Raw genomic sequence first — 22,789 nt, forward strand, 5'->3', positions numbered from 1 at the left:
CCACTGTGCTCCTAGTGAAAAAAGTTAGTCTGGAGCCCTGGGATAACAGCAGTCAGACTACAACCTTTTATGGGACAAGAGCTCTCAGCCTCACGGATCATGATCAAATGGAAAATCTATTTAATTCAAGCAGAAAGTTCAAAACAGAGCCCATTCACACACACACACACAGCTTTCAATCACTTCAATTAAAAAGAAGACAGATGGTGAGTTGATGAGAGAGAGTACGAGTATATTTGAGCTCTCAGCTTCAAATCTCTTAAACGCAATTAAAGACTTGTAGTCAGACGAGAGTTGAAACCAGTCTATCAAGTACCTTAGGGAAAGAATGAGCAAGATGAGGAAGAAAAATTCATGGAGAAGAGTTTTCATGAAGATTTGATATTTGCTTTACCCGTGCTGGCAAAATGAGTCGAAATGCGCACAGGCTAATTTCAAGCTACAGGCAAAACTGTAGTTTTTGGGTCAATTTTGGGTCCAATTAAGGTTTTCACAAAAATGTGTTCAATAAGTCATCGTCTAGTGATCCCAATGCACCAAATAGCAATTAAACATCTAAACGTATCTTAATTTGTATGTTTTCTGAGAGGAATACATTTCCTTTGTCCATGAAAACTGAAATTTTTCTATCGCTTCTCGAAGACTGGCACTTACCCCTCAGCACAAAATTGGTATTGTTGTAAAGTCCAGCATTCCAACTTTGTGAATATTCATAGCGAATACTCAATGGCATGAATCTAAACCAATGAAATGTGATAATCAAACTCATGATTGATTGACACATCCCAAGTGTGCGCACAAAGACGCGCCAGAAAGCGTGTGATCCCGATATGAACACAGAATTACAGTTTTTCAAAATATTTGTCTTAGTGAGTACTTTTCATGCATAAGTTATGTCTTAAATTAATGTTTGGTTAAAGGGGTCATGAATTGAGAAATCAACTTTCCCTTGAGCTTTTGATATATAAAAGATCATCGTAATATAAGAATATCCTGTAAGTTTCAGAGCTGAAAACTTCCTTGCTAGTCAAATAAAAGCTTTTATTGACAGCTGGCTCAGCTCAGGATTTTCAGACAGGATGAGATTAAAAAATGATGCTGTGGCTTCTGGATCTGACAGGAATGATACAACACAATTATGTGAGTAAAAAATGTTTTTTTTATATGTGATATAGTATTGCATTGTTACGTTTGATATCGACTGATTATGTACGGTCACAGGCTGGAGTATCCTTTGTATTTGAGGTGTTGTTGGTTCATTGTGCTGTGATTCGTGATCAGACTCTGACACATATGGGCCAGGGCTCGCTATCTTAAATAGTGAAATAACATTGATGTGCGTTGTTCACTCTCTTGACTGGTAATTTGAAGGAAGTTTTTTCATTTGAGGTGAAGTTTTGCTGATGCGCGTACTGGCTTGTGGGTGCGTGCGCACAGGTCTGTGTGTGTTACATGCACGGACCGGTTCGCGGTTATATCCACCGATCGGGCTGGCAAAGTAATAACATTCCAATTAATTGCGTGTGGATGAGAGATAAATCATTGTGTTTGTTTGATAAAGACATTTTGCAAACCATATGGGCGAATCATTCCGGTTGCCGTTTCTCCACATTGGAAGTTTTCAAAACAATTCCTCACGTGTAAGAGAGCCAAAGCTCATTATAATATGCAAAACTGTTATCCAATCATAGCAGTGGGTGTTTACTTCCAAGTCATCAATGCGGCACTCCTCATAAAAACTGAGCGTTTCAAGGTCTAGGCTCAAAACCAGGGTAGAAAATAGCCTATTACTTATTCATTATGATGTTTTTGAATGTAAAAACCACGAAAATGTCATAAGTTGACCTCAGACAACTATTTTTTTTTTTTTTTAAAGCCAGTTCATGACCCCTTTAACTGTTGGGGGGAAATATCTGTTGTGTTGAAAGTTGAATATATATTTATTTTCTAAAGATATGGGTTTTGACTTGGTGTGTACCAAATCTGGTGTTATTACCAGGGATTTTAAGGTATGGTTGCTAATTATTTTGTTTTGGAACCTTCAGAAAACTTTAACTCAATTTTTTGACTTTTTTTTTTTCAATCTATTGACTTCAAACAGGTGTGTAGCTAAATTTTTTTGTCGGATTCCTAGTCATTTTTGAAAATTTGCTCATTACGACTCATTTTGCCAGCATGGGTCACATATACCCCTTTTCCACCAAGGCAGTGCTAGAGCTAGATCGGAGCCAGAGCCTAGTTTCAAATCGGTTCTTTGTGTTTCCACACCCAAAACCCCAGCTCCGAGCCAGGAAAAGTGGTTCTTAAGTAGCACCAAAACATTGCTGGGCTAGAACAGGGCTAGACGTAAGAACCGATTACGTCAGGCGCTGGGGGCGGGGTCAACAAGATGAACACAAATTTGAGATCCGCCATTGTTGAAATGGCAGCTAATGGAGCTAACAGCTGCTGCTCGTTTGTAATCTCCGTCCATGGGCGTCGGAACCATTGTATGTGGGTGGGACAAGACCCACCCACTTTTTACGATCATATTGGACCCACTCACTTTTATCATCTCTAACATTTAGCACATGTCTGTTTACCTACCCCTAATCGATACACACTTATTATTAAACACATAATAGACGCTTTATTTCCACTTTTCTAATATTTTCTTAATTTGTATTGAAAATAAATGCCTTTCCGATTTGATATGTGATGGGAAAACGGAGAAGATTGATTTTGGCGAAAGCGGGACTCGAACCGCGGGTCGATTTGTGTCAAAACTAGATGCCGTGCGTCTTACCCGTACACTACTGTCGCTTCAAATGGTATGGCGGTTTACGTAAATTTGTCTTTCCCACCTATACGTTTACCAAGTAAAGCGGTATATTTGTACTTAATGTAATTGGCATCTACTCCAGTAAAAAATTTCTGAGGACCCACCCACATTTTTTTTGCTTCCGACGCCCATGTCTCCGTCTATACAAATTACGGCGAACTGCATGAAAGCGTTGGATTCGCTGTGTTTTCGTTGTGTTTTGATGCCGGTGTAGGATCGTAAAGCCATGTGAATCAATAGTAACGCAACGTTTGCATTGTTGATGGAAGGCTTGTTCGCAGCGGTGCTGTGCAGACCGATCGGCGTATGATAATGAGTCCAGCGAGAGCACCGGACTCCTTATGCTTTTGATTCACTCATGCGTTGTTGTTTTTTTATATCATACGTGGATCAGTCTGCGCAGCGCCGATGCATCTCGAACAAGCCTGGTGTGTTTGTGTTTCCCGCTGCCCAGGGTTACCAGGTTTTCACAACAAAACCCACCCAATTGTACTCAAAAATACTCAAATACTCAAAACAAGCCCAATCGCGTTTCACGGGGGCTTCCCCGGTAAAAATCACATTTGGGGGTAAAATATGTGTTTTTTTGGCATGGTTGCCTACTTAAATTCACATTCCCGGGGCTAAATATCACATAATTGGGGTCGCCTCAACCCGTGGACATGAAAAACAGCCCGCGGCAACAGTGCTGAAGTAGCCCAACTTGGCAACACTGCCGCTGCCTCGCTAGCGTTGCTGAGAAAGATGAGACATATACAGTGACGTAAGACATGGCTCTGTTGTGGCTCTCAGCAGGTGGAAAAGCAAACCGGTTCTTAGAAGGCTCCTCAGTCGAACCAACTATGAACTGGGACTAGCTCTGGCTCTGAACTAGCTCTAGCATTGCCTTGGTGGAAAAGGGGTAATATAGGGCTAGTGATCAAGTTGGACTGAAAATGTCAAGACCAAGACCAAAAGAGGGTCAAGTCAAGACAAGTCACAATGTGTAAATATGCTTTCCTTTGAAGCGAATGAAGTCAGGTTTTGCGCCAGTGTCATGCACAGTATGCTCTGGTCCAGAGACACACTAGTACCGAACAGATTATGTGCAAGACGGCACAAACCACAAAAGAAGTTTTAGTTCTCAAGAATTAGTGTGGATGAGTCATGTTAAACAAGCAGTTTGAAAAAATGAAAAATGAATAAAACAGAAAAACAAACAAAAAGGTAAATCTAGTGTTCAAAACAAGACAAAAATCATGAAAACAGGGCCTTAGACTAATTTTCGAAACCGGTCTCAAGTACTACACCACTGGACAAGAGCAGTAAGAGCATTCTTTAAAACCCCTCGTTTTGAGTTTCACACAAGAAAGTAAGCCATGTGGGTTTGGATTTTTATTTTTGGGCTAACTATTCCTTTAAGATAGGAATTTTGAAAGTAAGAGAAGCAGACAGGAAGAAGAGTGCAGATGCCAAGACGAACTGCAGAGATTCTCTCTTAAGCGCTTTAGTAAGTTATGGGTAGCAGGTTTTCACCCTCTGGCTCTTCTCAATGCCAAAATTATTTAGTCTCAAATGAAAACAGAGACTAGAGGCAACATAAAACACACACACTGCTATCTCAAACACAGCAAACACACAGGCAAACTAGCAATCCTCCAAACACAACCTACCTAAGTAAACATCACACACACCCCTGCATGAGCGCAAACACACAGGAGAGAGGCAGCAAGTTATCTCAAAAAGCCAGATAAACGCCTGCCAGTTCCTAAACATCCTCAGTGGACACTCGTCCATTCATATTTGCACTTTTCTTACTCCCTCAGTTTCCTTTTCACAGAACATCCTCCTTATTTCCTGTCTTCCTCCTCTGTTCTTTCTGCAAACATTAGGTGTAACAGTAACTGAAAGTAGTGACACTACTAGCCACATTCTACAGCATGACAGTATCCACAGCAATGATTTATCAGTAGTAAGCTTCTGTTGTGTGAAAACGCAACACTGCTGTTTTTAATATCACATTGGTTGCACAAGCAGCACTGTCAAGCAAACTAAAGCAATAATAATATGGATAGGGTTGGGTATGTTTGGGTTTTTTTACGATACCGGTGCCAAATTGATACTTTTAAAACGGTAACGTGCCTAAACCGATACTTTAAAAAAAATTTTTTTTTGAAGAACCACAAAACAATGCTGGATGACATTTAAAGAATAGCTTTTTATTGAAAAAAATATATATATTAAAACATATCTTTAAATGGAACAATTTATTAAAGTATTAAATATATCAATTTAAATGAATACAAAACACAACAAATTAACAAATTCACAATAAAACCTAAGCCACCTCAACCAACTACAATAGGCCTAATTTAACACTAAATAGTACTAACAACAGCAAAGTAGTCAGTATTGCTACAAGTATATGCTACAAACCAGCTTCAGCAATTATTTTGCAGAAATATGACCATATTACCTTCTCTGGCAAAATATTTTAGAGCGCATCACCTTATTATATCCATGTATAATGTATTCTCACGTGACACACCACAGCCACAATAGTGCTGTATATATAGTTTTTTCTATTTTATTCAATATATTCACAAACTTGTTAACTATGTCATGAACTATCTGATATTCCGATTTTCAAATATATGTAAGAGAATGTGTTTTGTAATTTAAAACCCTTTATAATGATCATGTTAGTTGATCTGTAATGCGCAAAGGGTGTGGCAATTCAGAGAATCGGATTCATCCACGTCTTACTTAAAATACATGAAAGTAAGTGACTGTTTGATGGAGAGTGACTGTCACTATTGGAGACACCGTCTTTCATTCTTTCCTTCCTGTGAACTTCATTGTCTACCTTTCAGAAATCCCTCCCTCTCACCCTCTGGTTCTTTTACCTAATCACTCCATTTCTTCAGTCTATGCTATTGTTAGTTTCCATTCGCCTACAAGCATAAGGTTTTTTCTAAACCTCACGCTGTCAAAAGATCTGACATTCAGTCCTTCAAAATGAAAAGTTAAAATATGCATATTCATGTCTGATCACTTCAGTTAAAGAGAAGTGAATGGTTTCCAGGCTATAATGAGCACCTACTGTCATTTCAGAATGGATTTGAGCTGGGATTACGACACCACTTGGAGATCTGGATCGGATTTAAGCCTCTGTAGGCCAATTCAGAAGGGAATATATCAGATGGAGAGAGAAAAAGAGTGATTTTACATTTTAGAAAAGTCTGGTGAACATTAATTATGTAAACGCATATCAAACAGCATCTTACAAGACTCTTATTCTACAAATAGATACACCACACATTCATATATTGACAACTTCATACAGATGAGGAGCCAAAATAGGAGGAAATGGAACTGAAAGGGGAAAATTGTGTCATGTGGGAAATTAAATACAAGACATCCAAAACGTCAATTCACTTCCAAACCAGCAAACTCAATTATGACACATACAAGAAACAAGTTTTAACCTGCCTGAATGAGCAAATATAAAAATAACCTTTATAAACCCTTCTGGGGACATTCTGCTCTTGTTCTAGCTCTCTAGACAAAAAAACTTTCCAAAGACAACACTGTTTTCAGGGTTCGAATTGAGGGAGGAATAAGGGGTCCAGGACTTAAATTTTTCATCAGCGAACTGCAAATTCAATCTAGACACGCCCAAGTGTGAAGCGTTTTGTGTTCTGAAACTCTTAAAGGGTTAGGAACGACATGAGGGTGAGTAAATGATGACAGAATGGCCTAATATATTAGGTAATAACGTTTTTTTATACTTGATAACCTGCAAAAAAAAATTTTTTACATCATTTGATCACTGAAAGTGTTCTCCTGCCCAGGCCTTACTCATCCCTAATACGTAGCCTACACTATAAATTGAAGACCAAAATAAAACCTTTCTTTCTCTAATCCCAGACATAAAATAGAGAATTTAACTACAAAATAAAGGATTCCTCCCACACTCTCCATTGCTCTATAGTTGTTTGAGTGTCCACATAAATGGAAGTGTGAGCCAGAGGCAGAGAGAGAGGGAGAGCCCTGGTTTGAATGCTCGACAGATATCAGATGCTTTGCCCCATTATCTCAAGATCGTAATTGCAGTTTTCAGTCAGCTAGACGGTTTTCTTCATCTTCCTTTCTCTCTTTCCCTATATCACTCTCTCACTTTCTTGTAAGTCATAAACAGCCCAAGGGCCTGGAGTCATACTTGAATTCCCAAATAGTCACAACCTATTTGTGCTTCTACTATAACAAACCTTGTGTTTGAAATAACAAAGATGTGGCAGTCAAAGGCACATGCAAATGTCGATTGTGAACATTATGATGAGAGCCATTTCAAGTACATTTAGAGGACGAAAAAAAAAAAATCACTGACTATGTTTACATGTGCACATGCGATAATGTGATATTTCCAATAATCAGAATAAGGACTAGGCAAACCTCTTCACTCCTGTTTACAATCAATTCATTATTCTGATAATTCACCAAGAATTGTGGTTATTTTTACTCCCATTATTCACATAACCCACAGCACAAGTGATGAACTCACATATAGGTGTCTTACTGGCCATTGTTATAATGTATTTACGTTCAATTCAAAACGCATTTCTATGGCCGTATTGGACTTTTTTCAGTGACCCACCTAAACATCTTCATTTCAATGTTTTTGACCATCGGTACACTGCAATCATGTCACACAACATTGTCAATATGAGCTCCGTTTCTTCAGCATGTTTACGAACCTGTGCATGACAACATTATCCATTGGTCAGAGTGGAATAGATGCAATTTAAGTGTTAAGATGCCGGTTTTGAATATGTAAAATATTTGGCATACGATTATGGTTATCCTGCTGCAGGGCTTGACATTAACTTTTTAGCTCACCAGCCACTTTTGCAAGTGGTTTTTCAAAAGTTACTAGCCACTCAGCATTTTCACTGGCATCGATTTTGACATTGATACCATGGGGAAAAACTGCTATATAGATATTTTTTATATTATCTCATAATTGCAGCAGGTAAATTAGGCTGCTGTCACTTTAAGACCTGAAGCACGGATCCAATATACTGTTACACATCGTCCCCTTGGAATTATAAGGTTCTATCTGACGTTTTTGTCAAAATTGAGTTATTCACATATTCTTATTCTGTGACAACTTATTTACATTATGTGATGTTTTTTTTTTTAAAGTTGTGTACATTTTGGGAATTTTTATTGAAAAACAAAAAGGTTCTATCTACAAAGTCGAACTCTGACTTGGCTCTATAAGGTTCTATCTGCGTGAGCCAATCAGCACTTCGAATGCACAGAAGAGGACCAATCAGGATCAACTTTATAGGTTGTGTCACCGGCTTTTTCCTTGACAGGAAAGATCGCAGACACACAATATCTGTGAGGATTATGGCACACAATGCAAAGTTTTTAAGAAACCTCAAGATCGACAATTTTATTGACGATCTTGTCAAGGACAGCAGCCCGAATTCCAGGCATCACATATAGTCAGTGAATCATTTTTCAATGATTATTAAACTTTATGAATTAATTTGCTGAAGCATGTCTGTTTTCTTGCAGTTTTTAAAGTCTTAAAATGTCTTAATTTTTACAATATTAAGCCTTAAAGGTCAAATAGTAAAAATTTTAATTGATGGGGTCTTAATTACAACAATAAACGTTAGCATGTTATTTCAGCCATACTGATATCTAGAGAGAAAGACATTTTACCTGGCCCATTTTAGGTGGAATAAAATCCTGCTCAGATGTATTACAGTAGCTGCTTTCTGTCTAAACAAAAGAAAGATGAACAATTTCTGCAATAATGTGTTTAATTACCCACCAAATTGGTACCAAAAATTTACATCTGCACTGGACAAAATATTTAGACCTGCCTAGCTTAATTTGAAATGTCCTAAATACATGGAAGTGCTAAAAATATGAAATAAATGTCATAAGAAAGGATACAATTTTACATTCCAACACATGTTGAGACATTGTTACAACATTATTTTTTATATTTAATGTTCAAATAATGGTTTGGCAGATATAACCTTATAATTCTAAGCGAAAAGTGTTTTTTTAGAATTAGAAGGTTCTATCTGCATTTGACCCATTCCAAAAATCCCCATTTACAATTTTGAGAGGATTTTGATATTGTATATTTAGAATACATTTAGGGTCCCTGTTATTTTCATGTTTGAAAGAAACTTGTTCCCCATATACATTTTCCTATATGTAATGCAAAAACTTTGAAGCTCAATATCTCAAAACTGCTCAGAACGCAGATAGAACCTTATAATTCCAAGGGGACGACATGTGTTTTCTTCCTCAACATAACAAACATAACTGACTGTGTTTACATAAATACTTGCCAAGACCGGCATACATTATCTTGTATGTATTTGACTGTTTGAGCGCAATTATAAGTGAAAAGGGGCTTTATGTGCGCACACTTTCGGTGGGAGCACACAATCTGCGAGAATAAGTAAAATTGTGCACGATGCAAGCAATCCGACACCAAAATTGAAGCCCTGTAACACCAACAATATTCATCCAGAGCACATGAAATGAGTGAGTGAAGGGAGGCGGGTTTGAATGTCAGCTCGCTGTCGGAGAGATGAGAGAGCGAGAAACCGCAGCTGGTGTATCTACTCAGCGAAAAATGAGTATTGGATGTAGGGGTGGGCGATCTGTCAATTTTATATTTTGGAAACGTACATGATCTACTTTTAAAGCGAATCATAGAGATCACTTCTTTTATGTCCTCATAATAGCAGAACTATTATTTTGACGGCACTGAGAACAACTGAGAATGGCAGCCCCTGAGCACACAGAGCTCCTGTTCTCCATCTTCATTAGTTTATGGTTTCTATTTAACAGTTTTGTCTAATATGTTACTGGATAGAACTGTTAAACAAAGAAAGCAAACTGTATACGAAAAAGTATTATAGCGTTTGCTTTTATATTATTAGTAACAGAAAGGCAAACTCTATTAATAAGGTCTCATTTGCCGTCAGCATTAAGCAAATGCGCATTTATACAATTTAAACAAATCTTTGAATATCTAATAAACATTTAATTTCACAAACCTTGCCTAGTCAAATCTAGCTGTCATATATTCTGAAGTGTACATTTGGAGCCTGCATGAATGTGTTACGGTCAGTCCGTGTGAATTTGTTCAGCTTCACTTTAAACCAGGGGTGTCAAACTTATATTAGGTTGAGGGCCGGATAGAGAAAGAGCGACATGCATCATAATCTGAAAACCACGCCCACCGGCAAACAATCCAACCATCTCCATTGACTTTGTATTGCGTGAATCAGCCTCCTTGTCATTCTTTACTAATAACAAAAAAAACAGAACAATGTCTAAAAGCTGATATGTGACTAGGTGTACAGCAAACAAACTAAAAAACCCATAACCAAAAACATTCGTTTTTATAAGCTGTTGACCCAAAAAAACAAGCTTTTAAGGACAAAAAAGTGGATAAAGGCAATTAACACTGAAAACTATGCCCACTGGAGGGGAACGTAATTAGCGACAGGAAATATAATACAACCCCAAATAAGAAAAAGTTGGGACAGTATGGAAAACGCAAATAAAAAAAAAAAGAAGTGATTTCTAAATTTACTTTGACTTGTATTTCATTGCAGACAATATGAACACAAAATATTTCATGTTTTGTCTGGTCAACTTCATGTCATTTGTAAATATGCATCCTTTCCTGTCATTCAGACCTGCAACACATTTCAAAAAAAGTTGGGACAGGAGCAATTTAGGGCTAGTAATGAGGTAAAATGGTTAAATAATGATGTGATTTGAAACAGGTGATGTCAACAGGTGATTGTAATTATGATTTGGTACAAAATCAAGAAAGGTCTAATCCTTTAGGAGCAAAGATGGACTGAGGATCGCCAGTTTGCCAACAAATACGTGAGAAAATTATTGAAATGTTTAAAAACAATGTTCCTCAAAGAAAGATAAGAAGAGATTTGGATATTTCACATTCAACAGTGCATAACAAAATTAAAAGATTCAAGGAATCTGGAGGAATTTCAGTGCGTAAAGGACTGCAAGCCTAAGCTGAACAACCGTGATCTCCGATCCCTCAGGCGGCACTGCATCAAGAATCGTCATTCATCTATAAGCAATATCACCATATGGGCTCAGGACTACTTTGGCAAACCTTTGTCAAGTACCACAATACGTAGTTACATCCACAAATGCCAGTTAAAACTGTACTGTGCCAAAAGGAAGCCCTATGTTAACAGTGTCCAGAAGCGCCGTCGACTTCTCTGGGCTCGGAGGCATCTGGGATGGACCATCACATAGTGGAAACATGTACTGTGGTCAGATGAATCAGTTTTTGAGGTATTTTTTGGGAGGAATGGACGCCGTGTGCTCCGGACCAAAGAAGAAAAGGATCATCCAGACTGTTACCAGCAACAAGTCCAAAAGCCAGGGTCTGTCATGGTATGGGGTTGTGTCAGTGCCCTTGGCAAAGGTAACTTGCACTTCTGTGAAGGCACCATTAATGCTGAAAAGTACATAGAGATTTTGGAGCATAATATGCTGCCTTCAAGAAGACATCTTTTCCATGCATATTTCAACAAGACAATGCAAAACCACATTCTGCACACATTACAAAGTCCTGGCTGCGGAGGAAGAGGGTACGGGTACTTGACTGGCCTGCCTGCAGTCCCGACCTGTCTCCAATAGAGATTGTGTGGCGCATTTTGAAGCACAAAATGCGACAACGAAGACCCCGTACTGTTGCTCACCTTAAGACTTGTTTGCAGGAAGAATGGGACAAAATTACACCTGAAACACTTCATCACTTGGTGTCTTCAGTCCCTAAACGTCTTTTAAGTGTTGTGAAAAGGAATGGCAACATTACAAAGTGGTAAATGCTTTACTGTCCCAACTTTTTTTTAAATGTGTTGCAGGTCTGAATGACAGAAAAGGATGCATATTTACGAATGACATGAAGTTGACCAGACAAAACATGAAATATTTTGTGTTCATATTGTCTGCAATGAAATACAAGTCAAAGTAAATTTAGAAATCACTTCTTTTTTTTTTTTTGCGTTTTCCATACTGTCCAAACTTTTTCTGATTTGGGGTCCAAAACTGACATTTGGATATTTGACTGCACACGTAGGCATACTGAGTGTCAGGATCCCAAAATGTACCCATTCTTCCTGCTGATGTTTCACGTCTTATTGCCTGTATCCGCTTTTGTCTCCTTAAACGCTCGTTTTTTGGGTCGACAGCTTATAAAAACGTAGTTCTGTGTTTGTTTGGCTTGTTTGCTGTACACCCTGTCACATATCAGCTTTTAGACATTGTTCTATTTTTTTGTTTTCAGTCAGAGATGACAAGGAGGCCGCTTCACGCAATACAAAGTCAATGGAGAGCGTTCGATTGTTTCCCCCCTGGTGTGGGCGTGGCCTAAATGCGCTCTGTCTCTATGGGAAGAAATGTAACCATGTGCGGGCCGAATTATTTTTAAACCTTATTGTGCTGACAGTTACATTAATTAACCACACAAACTACAGATTCATTTGCAAGGAAACTAGAGAAAAAAAACTGCTCTTTCACGGCCCGCTGGTTTGCTGGTCCCCCAGCATGGGAATCGAAGTGCTGGTAGACCAGCTACACCCGCTCAATTTTGATTGAGAACAGCATGACTATGCTGGTCCACCAGCTAGACCAGTACCAGCACTACACTAACTTTAACCATGATAAGCTAGCATGGACCAACAGGGAATTCATGCTGGTTAATGCTAGATTTTTCAGCAAGGAGCTTAAATCACATCAATTTGATCAAAGTATTATTTTTACATGAGGTAATCAATTGCAATATTGCCTAAATCTTATTATAATTGCATTACGATGGAGCATGTAATTGTGTACTGAATGCGTCTGTTACTAGAGGTAAATATCAAGGTGGTGAGACAGTTCTCACAGTTTTCAGATTCAGTCTCTTATTACGTGTGTGTGTGTGTGTGTGTGTGTGTGTGTGTGTGTGTGTGTGTGTGTGTGTGTGTGTGTGTGTGTGTGTGTGTGTGTGTGTGTGTGTGTGTGTGTGTGTGTGTGTGTGTGTGTGTGTGTGTGTGTGTGTGTGTGTGTGTGTGTGTGTGTGTGTGTGTGTGTGTGTGTTTGTGCGGTTATCTCTTCCTGGTAAGAACTGTAAGGAGCAGCAGCAATAGGTTATATCTACCGTCTCCAAGGTGATGAGTGACTAAGTGCCTTTCAGAGCTACACCACAGTGACAGACCCACATCCTTTGCTCTCTCATATAAAAAACACTAGTAAACATACCCACTCACATAGGCTAGCACCAGAGAAGTCCACAGTACAATCAAACAAGGAACACAGCTGCTGGCACATATTTATAGGTCATTACTAAGAGACGAACACAGAATGAATCGTCAAACCCAAGAATTGGTATCAGATTGGGAAGACAGACACATAAAGCATGTAAAGGAACATTCTGCAATCCCATAAAGCATTGTAACACCTAACATACTGTAGAACTAGACTGTTTTCATATTTTTGAACTCTCGCATAATAGATTCACAACTGTTCTTCACACTAACGATCTGTGAAGGAATATTAAGCACACTTTATGTAAACATCCCTTCCTTCCCTAAGTGTTTAGTGGACGTTACATCATCGCTCTACTACATGCAAGTGAGCTAAAGCATCAAAGGTGAGATAACAGCTTTTCACGTCACAAAAGGAGAATAAATTGAAAATCCCTCTCTCACACACATTAATAGTTCACCAAACAATGAAAATTCTGATGTCATTTGTGAACCCTCGTGTTGTTCTAAGGCTTGCTGTTTTCTGTGGAACACAAATGGAGAAATTTAGTCTTTTCAAGAAATAAAACTAAATGATGACTGATTCTTGAAGATGTCAAGCTTCATAATGGATGCAAAACCATATTAAAATGTGGTCCAAAATGTGGGTTGATTTCCACCCCCGTATGTACGATTCGGGCATTCCAACACCCACGAAACACCCCCCAGATATGCAAATTCAGCCCAACGGAAAAAAATCCCATTGGGCTATTTTTGGGCTACTTTGACTGGCCATTTTGCTACTTTCGTTGCACAGGCCTGGCAACCCTGGTAAAGACCATTGGTGGCATTGGTTCTACACTCTAATTAAGCTTACAATGCTTCTAGGAAACGCTGGGCTGCATTTCTTCTCATAACTGGTCGAGATTTCTTTTTTTCACAATTTCTAATCATCCTTTTTGCTTTCACAGCTCATTTTAAACTGTACTGCGGTGTGACAAATAAATCTTTATAAGTACAAATATTCAAAGGAATTTCTCAGTTAATATGAGGTCATAAAAGCTTCATGCTTAATAATTTGTATTATGTCACTGCATTACATGTCAGTTATATTGCATTAAATCTAATTTTTAGAGCAACTATAACAGCACAATTGATACCGGACACAGGTTGTTAAGCCTAATATAAATAACTTCCACAAAGACACTTTACACAAAAAGGACGCACTAACAGAAAAATTGTAATGCATTCACATTTATAGATGCAAGGAGATTTTACTCTCTGTTAAGTCAAGTGTTTTTGACATCCAGTAAATTATTTGAATATACCATATGCACTATTTATCATACAGAGAGAGTGAGAGGAAACAAAAAGGAGGGCTCGTGGTAACATAGTTTAATCTTAATAGAGAACAGCTGGCGATGCATCTGTTGTGAAGTGGTACCAGTTCAGTACAAGCGCCCTGCTGTGCTGCTCGACTGGAACCACACCAGTAGTTTTTCCCATACCTGCACGAGCTGGAGTCAGACTCCACGTTATTATTGTTCTCCTCGTCTCCAGGACCAGGGGCGTCTGATACACGCGTGGACTGCTGCTTCTGCTGCTTCTGCTTCTGCGGCTGCTGCTGCTGCTGTTGCTTTTGTTGCTGCTTTTGCTGGAGCGGCTCCAGGCTCTCGCTGGAGCGCGAGTGAACCGGGAAGACCCAAGGCGCCGGCGGGGAGCTCCGGCACTCCTGTTGGCTCATGGACCGAGGACACGCGGAGGCATTAACCACCACTGCCGCCGCTGAGTGCCCGCTGTTTGTACCCGAATCCACAAACTTTCGGTTGTTGTTGATGTTGGAGGAAGAGTTGCCGTCACTCGAGCTGGCAGCGGCGTTGGGGCTATTGCATCCTCCGAGGGTGGGCTGATCACCGCCGGATGAGGAGCCCCCGGTACCCCGGTTGCTACCACCGTTGCTGCTGCTGAAGAGATCTCCCGAAGGCTGGTTACCGGGAGAAGGAGGAGATGTGGGGTGGCCGAACCATCGCCAGCGGATGCGCAAGATCTGTTTCACGTCAAAGTCCTTCCTGGGATTCGACATGCCCGAGGCTCCGGTAACGGGAGACGCGGGGAATGAACGATGAGCCTCGTGATCCGTGATTGTCTTGGTAACGGAGCACGCGAGCACTGCTGGCGAAGATCACGGAGGCGACGTGTAGAGTGAGACTGAGTACGGAGGGGGAAAGGAAAATACACACCTACTCTCTATCTCTCTCTCTTTCTCTCTCTCTCTCTCTCTCTCTCTCTCTCTCTCTCAAGCAAGCAAGAGTCAAACACGTAATCTGTGCGGTAAAACCCTCATATGGCACTTTTCATTGACCTACTACATCAATAGAAAGAAAAAAAATATTCAAACTAACATTTGTCAGACAAATGTCAATTCAATGAACCTTATCGACATGACTATTTCATTGACATGATAAGATCATTATGCGTGATGAATTCAAAAAATGACATTTGGAGTCTATACTAAAGATGTTATGGAGAATCAATAGCCTAGCTGTTTAAAGGTGCAATGTGCACTCAATCATTTTGCCAATTAAAACGTTTTACAAATAAAGGAATTAAAACCACTTTTGAAAAAATAAAGTACAATGGTGGTGGCATGTGGTTCTCTCACATAGGCCTATTATTCTTCCTTCTTGAGAAAAATACCCAAACTATTTTTTCACCCAAACCCCTTTGACCTATTTATTTGAAGTATCCCTTGAGATTTTAAGTTAATATTTCCAACACATTCGAATGTTTACGATTCTTGTATGTTGATTCATGGTCAAATTATATGCAGGTTAACAAATAAAATATTTCTAATATATTTACAATATATTTTTTTAGAAAGTTTTTATTTTTAATTTTACGTTTTATTAAATTTTTAGCTTTTCATCAACTCCCAAACCCCAATTTGGGAAACCCTTTTCTAGAAAAAAGCAGTTTTAAATGGAGCAGGTCATCTCATGGGCATAGCCATGTTGACATATTGACCAGCCATGGGCATTTGCTGGAGAGGCTGCTCACTGCACAGCCGATGGGTGGAGCTTGACGTCCAGCTCCCCCTTGCTGCACATAATGGGTGAAGCTAGATGGTCCAACTACACCCTAAAGCTGCAGTCACACTAGACTTTGAGTATGCACATTTTTTTTCGGACACTGCAACAGTCGTGATATGACGTCACTCTCTGAAGTGTCTTTTTTATAAACACACAGGTCTCATATATTTCGCAGTAGATTCATTTAATAACGGGTAATATTGCTGCGATAGTCTGTGTTCAGGTGCAACACTGGTGACACAATCACTTGCCAACTGTTGATTTTTTTGTATAGTAATACAATTATTTAGTTCAGTTAGAGAACAGGTTTCAGAACAAAAACTTGGTTCTTTTAATTCTGCCAAGAGGTCACGCCGTGACGTATCGATTCTATGGTCACACGTCGTCAGGTGACGCAAATTCGCAGCTCAGAGTTCACCAAGCTTGAAGTTTGCATGAACCTGTGTTTCCAGTCTGACGCTTTCGCATGTGTTTGAATGGAAGTCAATGGAACGAAACGTGTAGTGTGATCGCTCCATAACCCTATCCCTAAACATAACTCCGCCCATTAGGTCCACAGAGGTGGAGCTGCTGGACTATGTCAAACTCTACCCATCCTCCCAGAGAGGAGGAGCTGGACATCATTTGGCTCAGCAGTGAGCATGACAACACGTGACGTTCTACTAAAAAAGATGTTCACATCCTCGGCCTGGGAATTATGCGTTTTTATTGCAACACTATCAACACCTACATGAATCAGGTTGTATAGCGGTCATCTGGTACATGTAGGAGCTCTCAGAAAATTCCCAGGTTAGAAGTTGTAATTTACGAGGACGTGAACGCTTTTTACAAGTTGGAATCTTGTAATTACGGTAATTACGACAATACGACATGGTGTAAATGCACCTTTTTTTCGATATCACATACATCTCCATTTTAATAGGTACTTAATTCATGACCGTTAAAAAGTAGGTTCTAAATTGTATTAATGTATGTAATATGAATGTGGACACATTTGTCATGTTGTCAATGTCCTGTGACCTATCAGATTCAGTCGCGCTATCAGATTCATTTCACTGCAATTTACAAATCCTCTCCCGTGGCCTCATGGGATGGTAAAGTGTCCATCGGATGTGCACTTCAGAATCTCTGTGGAAGTGGTAGGTCATCTGGGGACTGTTTGCCTACTCTTTTGTTATTAGAACAAAATAACAAAAGAGTGGCGGCCGGCGGTGGCTCCTCCTTCTGAGGGCGGCCGGAAGCGAGTCCCCATCCCGCGCTCCCTGCTCCTCCCCTATGCGGCGGACAACAGCAGGCTCCGGCTCCAGGCAAGCGCTGGGGACTCCTTCGCCCCCTCGCGGACGGCAGCCACCCCACCTCGACCCAGGGGCGCGGCAGCGAGCTCTCCGTCCCACCAATCTTCATCCGCTCCAGCACCACCGCTTCGGGCAGCCGCTCGCGGACTTCTCTCCTCCGCGCTGCCCGAACTCCGCGGCACCACGATCCCCCTCAGCTGCGAGGGCTCTTCGACAGCGTGTCCCTCCTTCCTCCCGGGTTTCGGCACCACTGTAGTAAAACGTTGTTTGTACGGGAAGAAGGAGGCGGGAACCGGCGGACAATCAAAATAACTTTTAATTAAACAAACACAAACTAAAATGGCGGCGACAGCCCCTCGCGGACGACTGTCGCCTACATACAAATAAACACAAAATGAAAATAAAGGCTGCAGCCCCTCACGGACGACTGCAGCGGATAACACAACTAAAATAAAACATAACACAAATTCCAGGCCTGGTCCTCTCTCGTCCCTCACTGTCGTCGCTCCTCTTTTATACTCCCTCACTCCTCCGCAAGGGCCGAGATCGCTGCGGCTCGCAGCTGGCGCTCATCCTCTCTGATGAGCGCCGCCTCGTCCCGCCCTCACGGTCCCTCGGCCTCGCTGCTCGCCACATTGTGATTTCTGGATTTTTTTTTCTAGATTATGTCTCTCACAGTGGACATACACCTACGATGACAATTCCAGACCCCTCCATGATTTCTAAGTGGGAGAACTTGCAAAATAGCAGGGTGTTCAAATACTTATTTTCCTCACTGTATATATATATATATATATATATATATATATATAAATATACACTCTTTCACATAGTCTACTGTTTCTTGCACACTATGAAGTATGCAATGAATATTTGGATGTCCTGCTAAAGATCAAGAATGAACAGCAGAAGAACTTTATGTACAAAACCACTGAAGCAGTGTACGTTAAATACAGTTTTAAAAAAAGTAATACCAAATGGCACAGTGGGTATTTTATTAGTCACTTAAAAAAATATCTAAACATCTATTAAGGATATTAATATTTAATCATGAATCACTACTCAGTCACATCACACACCCACACAATCTTTTTTAAGGTAAGCCTAAAACACTGTAGCTTTGCACATCAGCAAAGATTCCAGCAAAACTGCTCCACCAGCATCACCCCCAGAGTCACAAGGTAACCTTTATTTTCACCTCAATTCAAATATTAGTACCATGACAAATACACCACTTTGCTGTTGCACATTTTACGCCTGTTGATTCCTTGACCTTTTCTACTTACAACTCACTTAGTCGATGGAAATACAAACCAGACAACTGCTCTACACAATCAATACCACACATTAAAAGCTCAATATCCCTTACACAACAGTACACATCCACATAGAAAAGAAATGCAAAAAGATGAGGGGGAGAAATTAATGGAAGGAAAATGTGAGCGCAATTAATGCAAATGAGAGAACCTGAGCAATGAAGTGTAAAAGAGATGTCAATAGATGTTTATTGTTTATTTCATTTTAACAGACAACGATGCAAACGCAGATGTCCATCTGAGTCCATAAATGACTGTACTTGTTTTCTATATGCTGTCCCACACATGCTGGAAAGAATGAAAGAAAAGAAAAAAAGGAAGAAAGGAAGAAAACGCAAACAGTGGGGGAAGGGAGCAGTTTTGGTTTTATAGCTTAAAGGGACAGTTCACTCAAAAAAGAAAATTCTCTCATTAATTAACCTCATGTCGTTCCAAACCTGTAAGACTATCGCTCATCTTTGGAACACAAAGATATTTTTGATTAAATCAGAGATTTATTTCCCTCTGTTGACAGCTACGCAACCACTTTGACGCTTCAAAAATTTCATAAATAGATCGTAAAACTAAACAATATGAACTGAGTGGTTTAGTCCAAAATTTCTGAAGAGACTCGATTGCTTATGCTTTCGCCAGACCACCTTCTGTATTCAACTTACGGAAAAAGCGTAACTGGTGTGACGTATGACTAGAACGTAGCGTAAGCATTTTGAGTTGAATACGGAAGGCGGTCTGGCGGGAGCTAGATATTTTACTTTATAAAAGTTTTAAATATGGATATTTTTCTTACAAAACCCCATCGATTCAGAAGACCTTTATTAACCCCCCGGAGCCGTATGGATTTCTTTTATAATGGATGGATGCACTTTTTTGAGCTTCAAACTCGTGAGCCCCGTTCACTGCCATTATAAAGCATGGAAGAGTCAGGAGTCAGGATATTTATTAATATAACTCTGTGTTCATTAGAAAGAAGAAAGTCATACACCTAGGATGGCTTGAGGGTGAGTAAATCATGGGATAATTTTCATTTTAAAGTGGACGAATCCTTTAATGTAGGCTTTTATTCACATATAAACATTGTTCAGTGGACATAAACAGAAACTCAATCAAACCTGTTTGACGTGTGAGAACAAACCTCATTGGTTCTTGCAAAAACTTCAACGTGCTGCTTAACACACGAGAATGAACCTCATTGGTTCTTGCAGAAGCTCAAACATGCTGCGTAACTCGAGAATGAACCTCATTGGTTCTCACTAGGGGTGCACCGATCCGACTTTTTCAGTCCCGATATCGATACCGATGCCTGGGCTTTGTGTATCTGTCGATACCCGATACCGATCCGATATATTGTTGAATTAATAATAAACTGTATATCTTCCACCTTATACCTTCCTTGAAGAGACTAAAGGCACCAGACTTTACTAACTAAACATAACTAAGACAAAATAACAGATGTATGTAAGGTGTTGAATTCTTATTTATTTAAAAAACAATTGTGCATTCAAATCTAAAATAGAATGTAATCTAACTTCTTTAAATAAATAAAATGTAGCAGTGGAAACAAAAAACAGTGTATTGGTCAAACATACAATAGTAATCTGACAGTTACCAAACATTTTTTACACTACAGATAATTGTTTTGGTATATAATCATATCAATATTAAAAAAGTAGCATTACAAATTAACAAATAGTCTAATTTTCTGCCATATGCAATTTAATAAAAATTTTCAGCTAGCTAATAACAACTTTGTTCTGGTTTCACCTCACTCCAGATTAAATTATTGTAGGCTAGGCCTATTTATTTTACTACACATTGTCAACAGAAATAAGATGAAATACTGTTGATAATTAAAAATAATTCTTACTACTCACTCTTGCTAAATTGGGTAAGCACACTTGTGTTCTCATTTCAGTTGCGTTCTGAGTAAATTAATAAACTGAGTTCATGAGTTCAGTGTTGGACAGATCAGTTGTTCTGGCCAGTCGTTAAAATGATTCGGTTCAAAGGAGTCATTAGGTCACGAATCGGACATTAGCAGACGCGTTGTGTGCGAATCCCGTCTGTTAGAACATCGCGAAAGATGTCAACACACAGAAAACACTTCATAACTGGATATAATTTGTCTCCCGCTTATTGAAAGTATGCTTTATGTCAGCTGGTCAGAGAAGAGTCAATGTTTTTTGAGTGCAATTCACACCCAGTGATAATTCAAGGACAAAATTGTCCGAATGTGTCACGTGCAACATGGTTTCGGTCTTCCGAGCTTTTGATTTGGATTAATATGTGAAATATGAGAGCGAACACTGATTATTTTGAAGACCCAGAGAGCGCGCGCGGGGGAGGAGCTCTCAGATCGGTCTCTCTGTCACAAGCACAGCATCTGTTCTACATCACTCGTAAATCACAATAACTCATCAAATTAGGCTTTGGCCGTCAAAAACATGTCAATGCAGGAAAGACCCTGACTTTGCACTAATACCCTCGAAACAGCGACGAACTAGTTGGCGTGGCAAGCGTGAAATATCTCCTCCACACAGCCGACTCTCTGGCTCGCTCCCTTCTAGCAAGCGACACACGTGAAGCTGACGAATGACGTAGGTTCTGCTGCGACGGAAAAAAACACCTGGATCGGCTTGTGGATCTGTTCATTTTTCCGATCCCCGATCCAGCTATTTTGTCAGTATCGCGGCCGATATCCGATCCTAATATCGGATCGGTGCACCCCTAGTTCTCACACATCAATGCTTGAGCTTCCGTTTACCACAACTAGATCTGTGAGTTGATGAATGCTTATATGTGAATAAAAGCTAAACTTTTCATATAAAGTGATCGTGTCTTTTCAGCAAATTTGGGCTAAACCATTTAATTCATATGGATTCGTTTTACAATCTCTTTATGAACTTGTAGCATCAAAGTGGTAGTTGTGTTCCTGTCAATAGTATGGAGAGTAAGCTCTCATATTTCACTAAAAAGATCTTAATTTGTGTTCCGAAGATGAACAAAAGTCTCACGGGTTGGGAACGACGTGAGGGTGAGTAAATGATGACAGCATTTTCATTTTTGGATAAACAATCCCTTTAAGTATTTTCCTTGCCACAAACCTGTCTTTAATTTATGTTCTGTGCAAGAGAGAATGTGATGCCACCCATCCATGGCAAACTGTAGTCTGTGAGAGAGAGTGAGACACAAAGGGTAAATCGTTCAGAGTAGGATCAGCAGTGAGTTTGGTCTCAATTTTGGCCATTCAAACCACAACAGAGCTGGAATTTCTTCTGCTTTTGTAACATTATTTACAGATGTTGGCTCTAAGGGCGCATAAAATAAACACAGCCAGACCCACGTGCCCCAAGTGCCACTGACAAGCAGCACAACATTAGTATACTAGTGGAACGGAGACCAGGATTCTTTCATTTTATCATCATGTCCCAGAAAATTACTGGTTTAGAGCTGAATCACTCTCATCGGGCCACGAAATACAAACCACATAATGCAAAAGAGGCAGATTTTAGAGCATCTTACCCATAATGCTTCCCAAATATAGCTTATGCCTGAAATAAGATCTGCAGAGTATATGAATAGATCCCCTAAAAATAAAAACAATTGGGGGGGTTAAACATCCATAGATGTTTTGAAGAATATTTCCACTGCTCTCTCCTATACAATTAAAGCATAACCTGACAAGCTCCAAAAAGATCAATAAAGCACCATAAAAGTGATCTATAAAAGTGATATATTCTAAATGCATGTTATTGATCTCATTGTGAACAACTGTATATGTTTTTTATTGTTTGGTTTGTTTGTTGACCTCATAATATTTAATCAAAATGTCATAACTTTTGTCATAACGTTTTGAGCTTGTCCACTTTCAACCACTTTCAGGTAGGGGTGTGAAAACATATTGATAGACATATATCGTTGTCCTTCTCCATGCGATACGAGAATCGATACGCTGGTGCCAAATATCAATATTTGA

At 39.6% G+C, this 22,789-nt stretch overlaps 1 protein-coding gene across 2 annotated transcripts in view; it reads right to left on the minus strand.

Annotated features, from left to right (window-relative positions):
• klhl5 (kelch-like family member 5) overlaps nt 1-22,789 on the minus strand; it is an 84,921-nt gene that overhangs the window by 36,323 nt on the left and 25,809 nt on the right. The window contains exon 1 of one of the 2 annotated variants that reach the window (XM_079811570.1): nt 14,625-15,388. The exons of the other annotated variant lie outside the window; for it this stretch is intronic. Within the exon in view, the coding sequence (XP_079667696.1) occupies nt 14,625-15,199 (575 nt within the window). The 5' untranslated portion in view covers nt 15,200-15,388. Of the gene's footprint in view, nt 1-14,624; nt 15,389-22,789 lie in introns of those variants that run through there. 2 annotated transcript variants of the gene reach the window in all.

This window comes from Gobio gobio (assembly GCF_949357685.1).
Source record: "Gobio gobio genome assembly, chromosome: 3".
In the NCBI taxonomy this organism is placed as follows: domain Eukaryota; kingdom Metazoa; phylum Chordata; class Actinopteri; order Cypriniformes; family Gobionidae; genus Gobio; species Gobio gobio.